Genomic DNA, 13,821 nt, shown 5'->3' with positions numbered 1-13,821 from the left:
CAGAGACACAGCATGGGATACAAAACATGAATGGCTGGGGTATCTGTCAAAAGAACGGCACTCCCAGTTTAACACCATGCCAACCTGATCCAGAGTTTTACAGCTATCCACCAGCATGCCTACAGGTTGGGTATCCTGCAAGCTCTCCTTCAATTCCTTCAGCTCCAGATCCTGAGGTCTGAAACTATCCTCCTAGAAGCAAGAGAAGGATTTAACAAAGCAGGATTAATACGGGACCTTTCAGCACAGCTGCTACCTCCACACCTGTCATATCTTGATATGGCAGGAAGAAACGTTCTATTGCAAATTTAATACTGGGATCAAGCTTGTAGGTGGGGCATACATTTGGGTCCAACATATGATTCATCCTTCAGAATGAGGAACCGGTGACCTGTGAATCCAGTCCTCTCTGGACTTGGATTAAAAAAAATGATCAATCCAGCCTCAATTCTAGATTACTGAGAACTGGTACAATAGGCTGCATTAGCTCAAAAGAAGAGATTATTGCTAGATATCTTTCTAAAGTTTATTTTGGTAAGTCATCTTCAGTCTATTGAAAGAAAAATAAATCACGTGGATTACACCAAAGAAACACTGGGAGTAAGAGAAACCCAAAAAAGGAAAAAGAGTCAGGTTGACATGATTCTTGACAATTCCACTCCCTAGGCATTATTGAAGCCCACAGGTCATGCAAAACCATATACTCTGTCTGCCCTAGACACAACGGGGCTATTGCAGAAGGGCATTCCCAACAAAGCGTTAAGACAAGTCTTGCCAAACACTTCACAAATACTGGTTAAGCCACACAACACCCCATAAGGTGAGAAGTATTACAGAGGGGAAACTGAGGCACAGAGGTGAAGTAGCTTGCCAGACAGCAAGTCAGTGGCAAAGCCAGGAATAGAACCTAGGAATCCTGACTTATAGCCCCTGGCTCTAACCACTAAAACAATCATTTACTGTTATTTGAACATACTGAAGGATGGTTTCAGAACAAATCTGTAACTAAATTAAGGAACAGGTTTACAAACTAATCTTCAAAAGTGCTCGTGCAAAGAATATGGTCATGGCCAGCTGGAGTACATGGATACCTCAACTTGTACACGCACGTCTGGGTTTGCATGCACATATGAGGTATGGTGGGTATAAAGATTTGGCCCTAAATATTGATCTATTTATTACTCAAATATGAAATAAGTCTACTGATGTTCATGAACTGATTAAACACTGAAGTAGAGTCCCTCAATCGAGTTACTTCCCTGTTTTGTTGTTGCTTATTATTCCTTATTTTCTAGAAGAGAGCTTCCAAGTCAGGAGATCTATTCTCACCACACTTCTAACATCCACCACTGTGACAAGAGAATGAAATTTCTGCACTGCAGGCAAGTCATTATTAAATCTTAATTTTTCATGGCTAGTTGTCTAATTACAGAACTCCACCATCCGATGAAGTGAGCTGTAGCTCACGAAAACTTATGCTCAAATAAATTTGTTAGTCTCTAAGGTGCCACAAGTACTCCTTTTCTTTTTTGAGAACTCTATCTAAGTGGCACATGTTTAAAGAAAGGCACATAGCTTTCCTCCCTCAAGGATATGTGCTATACCTCTGAGCTAATGAGATGAACAGTTGCACAAAGCAGTAGATCTTGCTACTGATCCAGGGACCCACTTTCCAAAAAAAACAAACACAAGCCATTATTTTAAACTGAAATAAGCAAGGAAATTCAGCGATAAAACTCCCAGACCACTTCTGGTCAACCTGTCAGTATTAGATACTGCAGCACAAATTATATAAAACCCACCCATTTTTCTGAGATGTCCCACCTGTCAATAATGGAGAATCACAGAAAACGAGTTACGTTTTCAACAATATAGCCACCTTAGCTTTCTTCTAGTTTTTATACTGTGTTCCTTTGTTCCTCCATGCTACACAGTTTAAGTTATAAGGGAACATTCCCCTAATTACATCCATGCAAGTGCATGAGAGGCAACAGACCTTGTAATAGCTTGCAATAGCAAGACAGTAGAAATAGCTCTTCCCCAACCTTAGAAACTATGGGATCAATTTTCAAATTTAAGGTTGAGAGTTTCAAAGCTGACTAGTGGATTTAGACACACAAGTCCCATTAATTTTAAGTGGAAGTTGTCTAAATTTCCTAGTTATCTTTGAAAAACTCAAAAGAAAGCACTCAGCTGTACCAGAAAGCCCACTGGCTCCCTTCAATCATCTCCTATTTAACTCACAATGGAACTTCAGGTGTGCTAAATCAAGATTGCTATTTCCAGCAGGATAAGTTTCAATGTAAATCAGAGCACACCCAACTTAATGGAGGGAGGCATCCAGGCAGCAGATTCACTGCCTACACCACAGAGGTTCGTCATCAAACAAAAGGAAGGAGTCTGGAGACAAAAGCATGACATGGTAGTATTGCCAGTCACGCTAGATACTCAGATCTATGGAGCGCAGGGTTGTCATGCGGTCACTGATACTGTAACACCACCGCCAAAGTTCAGTGGAGAAGAACAGTAGCAGCAGTTTTTGCACAATGCTGTGGATCAGAACTTCTCAGGACTCAAACATCTCAAAGTTCTGTAGTCAATAGTGACGTACAAGTTTAGAGCACCTTCTGTTTCCATGCTTCCAAAACTGCAGATTATACACAGATGCTTCTTTCACCAGTGAAATGCAGTAAATGCATAACAGCAATACTATTCAACAGTTTAGGTCAAGTAGTAAGGAGAAGCATCCAACATACTGCAGAGAATTTTGGTGACCAGAATTACCCAGACAGTAATATTCTCAGGACAGAGAGCTAAACCCCCATACATTTGTAAAACATGCTAAAAGATATTCAGCCATCATAAGTGATCAGCCTCTCATAGAATAGAATATCAGGGTTGGAAGGGACCTCAGGAGGTCATCTAGTCCAACCCCCTGCTCAAAGCAGGACCAATCCCCAATTTTTGCCCCTGATCCCTAAATGGCCCCCTTAAGGATTGAACTCACAACGCTGGGTTTAGCAGGCCAATGCTCAAACCACTGAGCTATCCCTCCCCCCTAAACTGGCATTGCCAGGAGCACAATACTTCCTAAGTAGCTAGAGGATTTTTTTCAGCAATGATTCAAAAGAGCATCCTCTGCTGAATCACTGACACTGCTCCCGACAGCACCTAAATGGCTACTGCTTACCAGATATAAGAAGCAGTTGAATCTTCAAGTCCAGAATTTAGAATTGGCTCTGCCCTCTTTTAGTCTGAGATTAGAATAATTCTTGGTATTTAGTGGGGAAGAAAAACCATCTTTATCAAACTTTCAACTACTATTTGCATCTTTGCCTTGGAAAGGACTATTTGACTCAAATACATAATATGCACTTACCTGAGATTGTGGAGGAACTGGTGTTATGTTTGCAATGTGACTAGAGATTGGCAGGATGTTGAGCTGATCATCAATCACTATGCAGTTCTTACAAGAGGCCAGAGACAGAATGAACCTGCATGATTAGAGAAAAGCCAGCTCAGATACAGCACTGGTGACACCATAGCCCTTTGGTAGCTTATTTACCCCGGTTCCCTTTATCTCCAGATGCTGCATTTACAATCTGGTCCTGCTTTTACACAATTTTATAGCTGGGCTGAGACAAGTTAGTTACTCAGCCCACTTTTATTTAACATTCCTAGTGTGCCCCATCATTATACGTCTGAATGTTCTATAAACCAGAGACATTCACCTCCATTCCACCAACTTAAGATGATCTTTCAAGAAAGCCTCAGAATATGACATGATGATTAATTTGAAAATATCAGTATAAACAGGCAACTCTTGACCCCAAGATAGTAGTTACATGTACCCATCAATGTAAAATTCTAGGCCCTCATACTGGTTGTTGATTCCGTTTTATCCAAGAGACCACACATCCACCAGCTAAAGAACATTCTATATTCTGCCCAGGGGAAAAGATGGTGATAGTTATCTATCCTCATAGCAATGAAGACTTTTTATTCAGTACAGTAAGGCAGATTTCTTGGCTTTTACAAGAGACTGATCGAATGCCATAAAGAGAAGCTAAGCATCAACGTTTTCATATTTTTAAGCCGTGGAAGTGCTTTGTGAGTCTCATCAAGAGCTACAATAATGGGAGAATGTCGTTCTGATATTTGTGCTTCTGTAGAGCCCTTCATCAAAGACTCTCAAAGCACGTCACAAAAATTAACTCATTAGGCTCCACCATACCCCTTGTAAGACATGAGAAGGTTACATGTACATACACAACTCCCCCACCAGCAAAGTGCAGCCACTTCTGTGATAAGAACGCACATACTTTATTCTAAGTTAACAGGACATTGTGCCAATCCTGAAACAAGACACTGCTGTGGATACCCTTCTTGCACACGCAGACTTGTTAACTTAGGTTTTCAAGATCCTAACAACCCACCTTTCGTTAAACCTCCCTATTATGTCCTGATGTGCCTCTGTTCTGTAGCGTGAGTGAACATCCTGAAATAACAAGAAAAAGATCACTGTGTCTCACAAGTTTGAAACATGAAGAATCTCTGGGTTTGAGCACAGCTTATATGGAATATAATTCATATGGACTATCAAACATCCCTCTATCTCCATCCATTCTTGACTATCCTTCTCCCTTCCCCGGAGCAGAACTTCCTTTTTCTGTATAACATGCATCTCCCCCACCTTCCAAATTTCTCTTTAAAAATAATACCTTTTTTGCCCTTTCCAGCACTAATTTCCACGCCAGCCCTATCTACTCCCTGAACGTTATGTGATTGCATCATACTGTCTAATTTATGGCCCAGTCATGCAGGGGCTGAATATCCCATGGTGTTTGCCTCATAAGTGAAGCTAGAAAAAACTGGTTCTCCAATTCAAGTGATAACTCAATTACGACTAGTAAAACTCCCTAGCTGAAAAATGAATATATTCAGCATAAACAGGTTGCACTTCAGAGATTTTATCAGTAGTGAAGTTGCTCCTACTTAACAGTAGGTATGAATTTGGCAAATTGAGCTCCTCTTTCCAAGTTAATAAAATTCTAGCAAATGTGCACTCCCCTGGAAAAAAAGGTAAAATTGTACATTCCATTTGCCTGTATAATGCCCAGACTGAGATCATTAATACCTTGTGACACTGAGATCCCAGAGAAGAATTGAACCCTTATTCTATATCTAAAGAATTAAGATGTTAATGATGCCTCCTCACATTTGATCCTTAGTCTAGGAGGAATTCAAGTCACCTTGTTAAGCAGAACTGCCTAATGGTAGACACACACACACAATAGCAGAGAAATAACAGTACAGGGTGGGGGGGAAAGAGAACCACTTAAATGATGACTTGGCATATAATATGAAGCTGAAGAGAAATGTACTATGTCTGGAGACTCTGGACCACCACTGTGTTGGAAAGGATCAGAGGTGCTTGTTAAATCACACATACCATGGTCACTGTATACAGCTGCTTCAGTGAGTTCATAGTTCTGAGGAGAATCACCACAATTCCACCTCCTTCCACTGTTTCAACAGTTCTAGCCAGCAGGTTTGGAGTCAAGGCTTCAAAATCCTAGTAAACAAATTCAAGGTTGTTGTGAGTCTTCCAAGACAACTGACATTGGCTAACAGGAATCAAACTGCCATAAATCATATTTCTGGAGGTATGCAGTGTAGTTGTAGCCATGTCAGTCAGAGGAAATTAGAGAGAATGTGGGTGAGGTAATATCTTTTACTGAACCAACTTCCGTTGGTGAGAGCGCCAAGCTTGTCTCTGACCAACTGAAGTTGGTCCAATAAAAGATATTACCTCACCCACCTTCTCTCTCTAATATTTCTGGAAGGCAAGCTTCTATAACATTAGTGTTTTCTTGCTTCTAATTCTCCAACAAATCCACTGTGCTCACAATAAGCCATGCAAAATACCTTGAGCCATCATCACTGAAAAATACAAGCAAGACACAGATTTCTCCTGTAAGGCATTCAAATTTCTAGAAAGGCAGTAAATGGCCCAGGAGAAAGAAGACTCTCATTCTAGTGTAATTTTTTTTAAGCTAAATGATAAATGTGTTACCTGGAGTACACACATGCCAAAGGTGTTACCAAGAATTTTATGGGTCTCATTGTAATAGCAGTAGTGAATGTTTGTGGCTGCTATAAACAACTCAAAAGGGTCATCCTGCTTTAGGTTTAAAGTTCCACTTTTAATCTTCTTTTGTAGTTGTCTCATTCGCTTTTTACGGTGGCTGGAAAAAAAACAAAAACAATTATATGGGAGTTGTCATGGAAAGAGGGCTGGGCTGAGGAGGCTATTTGAGATCTGGTTGAATTCAGGCTCTAGGGTAAACCAGGAGTAATGTTTGGGTTACACAGTGCTGGACTCATCAATTGTTCCTAAGAGATTTCAACCCAAAACATCACCAAAATCAAATAGGATCAACTGATCTTGAAAAATTTCAGTTGTCTTATAGCCAAATCTGAAAGAAATCCCAAAAACAGGCCTCCTTTTGATTTTGAACTCAAATTTGTAGGTACAGATTCAGATCCAGGGATTAATCCCCCCCTAAAGTCGAAGTTTTGACACGAGAACCTATACTCTGCATTCAATTCTAAGGGCTTGTCTACGCTACAGATGGTACAGCACCGTAGCTGTGCCATAGTGTAGACACTTGCTACAGCGAGGGAAGGGGTTTTTCCCATGCTGTAGTTAATCCATCCCAAGAGGCAGCAGCTATGTCAATGGAAGAGTTCTTCTGTCAGCCTAAGAGTATCTATACCGGGGCTTAAGTCACACCCCTGAAAAACAAAGCTGGGTCAGCCTATGCTTAGGTATAGATCATGCCTAAATGTTACTAAAGTTATGTAGGGGGTGGGGGGAAAACTAAGGTAGAGACGGTCACCAGGCCACAGACTCAGTGCTGGAGCTGTGATTAGAACTCAGCAGTTCGTGGCTCCCAGCCCCATACTTCTGCCACACTATTCAAGTCAAAACAAACAGTTCTATTACACTGAAACTTTTGTACAATCATCACAGGATTTAGCTTAGTTTCTCCACTCGATTGAAACATGCAATCTACATACAGCTGACCTGAGAAGAAGCTCCCTTAGATCAGCTTCACAACTTGGAGTGCAGTTAGACTCCCCACAAAGAGTGAAAGACAAAAACCTCTTACCTGCTAAAGCCCAGCTCCTTCTTGTAACACCACAAGACTGAGGGTCTGGCCTTCACAGTTGCTTTAGAAAGCATGTGGTGGAGTATAACCACCTATCAAAACAAAGGCACATTAATCACTACTGCACTGAGAGGAGATAATCATGAAATGAAACATTTTTTTAGATCCCAAGTGGAAAATATCAGATTTTAGAGATAGACTCATATTGCACAAGTTCTCAGTATTAGCAGGAGGTAAGAGATGGCACAACTCACATCCAGCACCTTGTATTGCCCCCCAAAACATCAGAACATGAACCCCATACAAGACATGCTACAGATTATAACCTGGAGCAGAACTGCTGGGAAAGGGGATCCTTTCTAAAGTCTGGATGGACAGTGCAAACCCATCAAGCTATTAAAGCAGAACCGTGCAAAGTGAGGGCTACCAACTTTTTGCTTCAATTACTCCTTCCTATATAGTTCCACTTGGCCATATTTTTAAAACATAGCTGACGCAGAAAAAAAGCATTCTGCGTACAAAGCAGATGAATCTCAAACATCACAAGGTTTGTATGTATGCTGAACATCTAGCTACACACTGCATAAAGGAGGAAAGGATAGGTAACTAGTTACTAGACAAACTGGTGTCTCTTTCCAAATAACTTGTTTGTAACCACTTATTTAAGCCTGGTGTACAAACTGTGTGTACAAGGTGTCAATTAGGGGTGCCATTTTTTCAATCAGTTGAGTTATACCAGTATAACTGCATCCACATTAGGGGTTGTATCACTATAAAGGTGCTTTATACTGGTATGGTTTATTCTCCTTTCTCTACAGGAATAAGCTATAAATGAGTCTACACTGCAGAGATGGTTTGTGCCACCTGAATTATATTAGTAGAGTATAGTATAGTAGCAGCATATTTAAAACAATACAACTTTTGTGTTTAGAGAAGGCCTTCACCATATATTGCACAGGCAGACTTTTAAACAAAGGTAACTTTTTCCCATGTCTCTTGAAACCTGCATCAGCACATGATAGCAGCATTGCAGAGGCAGCATGTTCCACCCCTATATAGTAGATGGGGGTGTCTGAATTTGGGCAGTGCTAGTCATTCTCTCTCACTAGAGCATCCACTGAGAGCCCAAAGGGGAAAATGTGTGGGAGAAGTCTTTCCATACAATGTTGCCACTACAAATTACTCCAGCAGGATTTCTACTGTGGTGAGCCTTGCAAGGTAACTGGACAGATAACACCTGCTTGAGTCACAAAAATGACAATTTGTAGGAGAACATTAGGATACTTTTACCACTTTAAAGTAAATGAAGAAAACTCTCACCAGCCTTGCCAGGGAGTAGAGTCTTTTTTCCTTTAGAAAGAATTCAGATTCTTCTTTATTTTACCTGCTTTATTTTACCTGCTTTATTTAATTTTTCCTGAGCTTTTTTAAAATAGCAGACGATGCTTAATATTTACATCCTTCCAAGCATTATTGATATTCCTTGTTTCTATTATTTCACGGTTTGTCCTAACATAAATATCACACTGTACAGCATTTACATCCTTATTAGGTACAACACATAGTATACTGTTCATTTTTAGAGAAGTTTTTCTGTAAATATAATAACTCAATTACACAATATCTACTTGTCAGATAAGATTCTCATCTCTGCTACTCTAGAAATGAGTTTCTTTCCTTATGAAAGGTGCAAGTTATTTATACCTCTACCTATTTACCATTGAGGGCCACAGCTCTCCATGTGTTATGTGGGCCACATCCACACTCTATATATATTACCTGTATGGCCCTGAGGATGTCACATGGGCCACAGCTGTGTACTGATTGGGCCGTCGGTTAAGAATCACTGCTCTAGACTCAGACTGTATATTAACTAAAAAGAGCCACTGAAAATATCTGGTCCTAGGCTGATAGTTACCTGATCCTTGCCATGGTCTCCAACTAGAACAAAAAGTGTTCTGTGCCGCTCAGCCACTCCATTCTCAATTAGCACTCGAATGCGATTGTCTACCTTCTTGCGCTGCATGGTTAGTGAAAATGCCTGAAAAGTTTTTTCAAAAAAGTTAGCCAGTCTCAGACTTACAACAGCATGTTTCAGTTTAGGATGTACAGTGGTGCCAAGAACATAAGATGCCCAAAGCTTTCATGTGATGGTTGAGATTTTTACATCAGATATTCTTTGCTTTTTACATTCTAACACTACCCTCCAACACAATCACAGATTTGATATTTTTGTTTTTTCAGTATCTGATTTTAAAAAAAGCAATTTGACAATTTCTCAGGGAAATTGTTTACATTAGAATGACGTTAAAGAAACATTTAACACAGTGCAATAACTCAGAAGGGTTTGTCATACAATTAAAAAGCAGACAGCATTTTTCCAACACCGGGTTTCACTTGTAAATAGTTATCTTTAACGAGCAAGGCAGCACCTTCTTCCTTCCAATTGCCCAACCCTTAAGTTCACAGTACTGGATGTATTTGTATTGTTCCAGCAAAGTCACTAAGATAATGAAATATTAGATCTTGCAATCACCTTATTCTGATTACCATGTTGCTTTTTTCTCCTCCACTCTCATCACAAGATTTAAGCAGCTGTTATTTCACAAAGCACTAGTTACAGATTAAGGATTTACTCCAGTGGAAAGCGGGGTTCCAAGTTCTCAAAGAGGAAATGGCTATTAGAGTCACAGAATCACTTTCTGGCTCTTGAGGTTACCAAAAGAGTAACTTCAGTAATATTTTGGGAAGTACAGGGAAGGATGAAAAGCATAATCAAACTGTCATTTTATGTTAAGGTACTTCATTGGGTGACAAGACTAAAATCAATGCAGTATGCTGCTGGAAAAACTGAGATTTCACTTCCAATGGTATCAGCTCTAATGTTTTTTGAGATGCTGGACTTGCCCCGTCGCTGACCATTAGTTTAGCAGTGCTTTTTGAACACTATTGAAGGACAAAAAGAAAAGGAGTACTTGTGGCACCTTAGAGACTAACAAATTTATTAGAGCATAAGCTTTCGTGAGCTACAGCTCACTTCATCGGATGCATTTGGTGGACAGCACTCCCAGCTATCTTCGAGACACCACCGATTTCCTGAGGAAACTACAGTCCATTGGTGATCTTCCTAAAAACACCATCCTAGCCACTATGGATGTAGAAGCCCTCTACACCAACATTCCACACAAAGATGGACTACAAGCCGTCAGGAACAGTATCCCCGATACTGTCACGGCTAACCTGGTGGCAGAACTTTGTGACTTTGTCCTGACCCATAACTATTTCACATTTGGTGACAATGTATACCTTCAAATCAGCGGCACTGCGATGGGTACCCGCATGGCCCCACAGTATGCCAACATTTTTATGGCTGACTTAGAACAACGCTTCCTCAGCTCTCGTCCCCTAATGCCCCTACTCTACTTGCGCTACATTGATGACATCTTCATCATCTGGACCCATGGAAAAGAAGCTCTTGAGGAATTCCACCATGATTTCAACAATTTCCATCCCACCATCAACCTCAGCCTGGACCAGTCCACACAAGAGATCCACTTCCTGGACACTACGGTGCTAATAAGCGATGGTCACATAAACACCACCCTATATCGGAAACCTACTGACCACTATTCCTACCTACATGCCTCTAGCTTTCATCCAGATCATACCACTCGATCCATTGTCTACAGCCAAGCGCTACGATATAACCGCATTTGCTCCAACCCCTCAGACACAGACAAACACCTACAAGATCTCTATCATGCATTCCTACAACTACAATACCCACCTGCTGAAGTGAAGAAACAGATTGACAGAGCCAGAAGAGTACCCAGAAGTCACCTACTACAGGACAGGCCCAACAAAGAAAACAACAGAACGCCACTAGCCATCACCTTCAGCCCCCAACTAAAACCTCTCCAACGCATCATCAAGGATCTACAACCTATCCTGAAGGACGACCCATCACTCTCACAGATCTTGGGAGACAGGCCAGTCCTTGCTTACAGACAGCCCCCCAATCTGAAGCAAATACTCACCAGCAACCACACACCACACAACAGAACCACTAACCCAGGAACCTATCCTTGCAACAAAGCCTGTTGCCAACTGTGTCCACATATCTATTCAGGGGATACCATCATAGGGCCTAATCACATCAGCCACACTATCAGAGGCTCGTTCACCTGCGCATCTACCAATGTGATATATGCCATCATGTGCCAGCAATGCCCCTCTGCCATGTACATTGGTCAAACTGGACAGTCTCTACGTAAAAGAATGAATGGACAGAAATCAGACGTCAAGAATTATAACATTCAAAAACCAGTTGGAGAACACTTCAATCTCTCTGGTCACTCAATCACAGACCTAAGAGTGGCTATACTTCAACAAAAAAGCTTCAAAAACAGACTCCAACGAGAGACTGCTGAATTGGAATGAATTTGCAAACTGGATACAATTAACTTAGGCTTGAATAGAGACTGGGAATGGATGAGTCATTACACAAGTAAAACTATTTCCCCATGGTATTTCTCCCCCCCACCACCCCACTGTTCCTCTGATATTCTTGTTAACTGCTGGAATTAGCCTACCTGCTTGTCACCATGGAAGGTTTTCCTCCTTTCCCCCCCTGCTGTGGGTGATGGCTTATCTTAAGTGATCACTCTCCTTACCGTGTGTATGATAAACCCATTGTTGCATGTTCTCTGTGTGTGTGTATATAAATCTCTCCTCTGTTTTTTCCACCAAACGCATCCGATGAAGTGAGCTGTAGCTCACGAAAGCTTATGCTCTAATAAATTTGTTAGTCTCTAAGGTGCCACAAGTACTCTTTTTTCTCTTTTTGCGAATACAGACTAACACGGCTGCTACTCTGAAACCTGTCATATTGCAGGACAGCGTAATAAGCAATGGCTCAATATTTACTCCATGCTTTAACTGTAAGTAGTCGCATACACACACACAGATCATGACTGCAGCTAATCATATCCAGATGGACGAAAGTTCTTGCATGTTCGTTTCTGAAATTAAGACCTCTAGTCAGTGAGCTAAAGGATTATTAACACCAATGAAGAGCAGCACTGAGGTAGTTCAGCCAATAGGCAATACATTGTTTTGAGGAGCTGCAAAAAGGTTCCCAGACCCATTGTGTCTATTTGAAATTGTAAAGATTGTATCCTTTTTGTTCTCCAATTGTACACACACATCAGATCCTTACAAGCTTCTCTGAAGCAAAAGTGACAGAAAAGGGCTATTTGATCACCTAGTCCAGTGGTTCTCAAACTTTTGTATTGGTGAGCCCTTTCACATAGCAAACCTGAGTGTGACTCCCTTCCCCCACGCTTATAAATTAAAAACATGCTTTTTATATTTAACACTATTATCAACGCTGGAGACGAAGCAGGGTTTGGGGGTGGAGGATGACAGCTTGCGACCCCCCATGTAATGACCACATGACACCCTGAAAGGTCACGACCCCGTTTGAGAACCCCTGACCTAGTCCATCTTCTGCCTGTTTGGGCTGCTCCCTGCTGTAACTTTCATATTCCAAGGTGACTAAACACCTCCATAAAACCAGAATATTTTCTTCAGAAAACAAAACAAAAAACAAGATGCCAGGTGTCCTGCGACACAACAACTGTTGTGACTGCAAAACGACACAGGCCCCTCTGATCCGCACGTGAAGCAGGAGTTGGGGGGTGGGGGGGAAGGAGCAAGGAGAGCTGCATGGGAATGAATTCAGGAGTATCCCGAGTTTGACACGGGGCTGGGGCTGCTTCGGAAGAATGAGTGTGGGAAAGGGGAGAAAGAAAAGACTAAGACTGATCGAGAAAACAGGAAAACGGAGCATCTCCGGAGCAGGAAGGGGAGAAAGAGACCGGAGAAGCATGGGCTGGGGGCGGCAGGGAAATAAAGAGGCTTGTGAAAGCGTTGGGGGAGGAGGATCCACAGGGCTGGGCGGTGAAGCAAATCCCACGCGCGGATCATGGCCGCCAGGCTAACTAATGCGAGCCACATGGCAGAAACGTCTCACATTTTCATTTCCAAAACTCCAGCCGACAGGAGAAGGAAAAAACGGCTCCAGGGGCAAACGCACCCACGCCTCCCACAGCCGCAGCTCCCCCTGCCCACGCCCCGCCACACGACAAACCATCGCTGACCACAGGGCTCGGGGGGGCGGGGGGGCGGCCTTCCTGGCTACCTCCATCGCGCGCACCACGCGCCTCACCTAGCCCGGCGGCGGGGCCGCTGGAGACACCCCGGGTCCCGGAGGCGACTGCTCCGCAGCTCCCGCCCCTGCAGAGAGCCGGCCTCCGGCAGCGCGGCGCGGTCCCCACGTGGCTGGCTGGGGGACGGGCGGCCCGGAGAGGAAGGACCCGGGGGAGGGGGGGAGGCTAGGCGGCGCGACGAGCGGAGCAGGCGCGGTAACTTCTGCTGACGCCTCTGCCCGGAGTCCGCCCTCACGTGGCACCGCCTCCCGGCTGCGGCTCGCGGGGCGGGGCGGGGCGGGGCGGGAGCAGTGACGGCGCAGGAGGGGCAAACAGCTGGCGGCACAGGCAGGAGCGGGAGCGCGACCCACGCTGGGCATCCCGCTGCTGCAGGGGGGATGCAGCTCCACGCCGCAGTTTCTAGGCTATTCCGGGAG

The 13,821-nt window shown here is 43.0% G+C and overlaps 1 protein-coding gene across 2 annotated transcripts in view; it reads right to left on the bottom strand.

The window, feature by feature from the left end:
* NAT10 (N-acetyltransferase 10) overlaps nt 1-13,592 on the bottom strand; it is a 41,151-nt gene extending 27,559 nt beyond the window's left edge. The window contains exons 1-8 of one of the 2 annotated variants that reach the window (XM_043516435.1): nt 13,405-13,592; nt 9,094-9,216; nt 7,176-7,267; nt 6,077-6,248; nt 5,453-5,575; nt 4,437-4,498; nt 3,380-3,494; nt 85-192 (exon numbers count right to left, since the gene is read on the bottom strand). In XM_043516435.1, coding sequence (XP_043372370.1) covers nt 85-192; nt 3,380-3,494; nt 4,437-4,498; nt 5,453-5,575; nt 6,077-6,248; nt 7,176-7,267; nt 9,094-9,201 — 780 coding nt within the window. In that variant the 5' untranslated portion in view covers nt 9,202-9,216; nt 13,405-13,592. Of the gene's footprint in view, nt 1-84; nt 193-3,379; nt 3,495-4,436; nt 4,499-5,452; nt 5,576-6,076; nt 6,249-7,175; nt 7,268-9,093; nt 9,217-13,399 lie in introns of both variants that reach the window. The other variant, XM_043516434.1, reaches the window with a different exon arrangement.
* Between the last annotated feature and the right edge of the window lie 229 nt (nt 13,593-13,821).

Source organism: Dermochelys coriacea, chromosome 6 (genome assembly GCF_009764565.3).
Source record: "Dermochelys coriacea isolate rDerCor1 chromosome 6, rDerCor1.pri.v4, whole genome shotgun sequence".
Taxonomy (NCBI): Eukaryota; Metazoa; Chordata; order Testudines; family Dermochelyidae; genus Dermochelys; species Dermochelys coriacea.
Note: the sequence above shows the minus strand (reverse complement) of the source record. Positions and strands in the feature narration are given on the sequence as shown.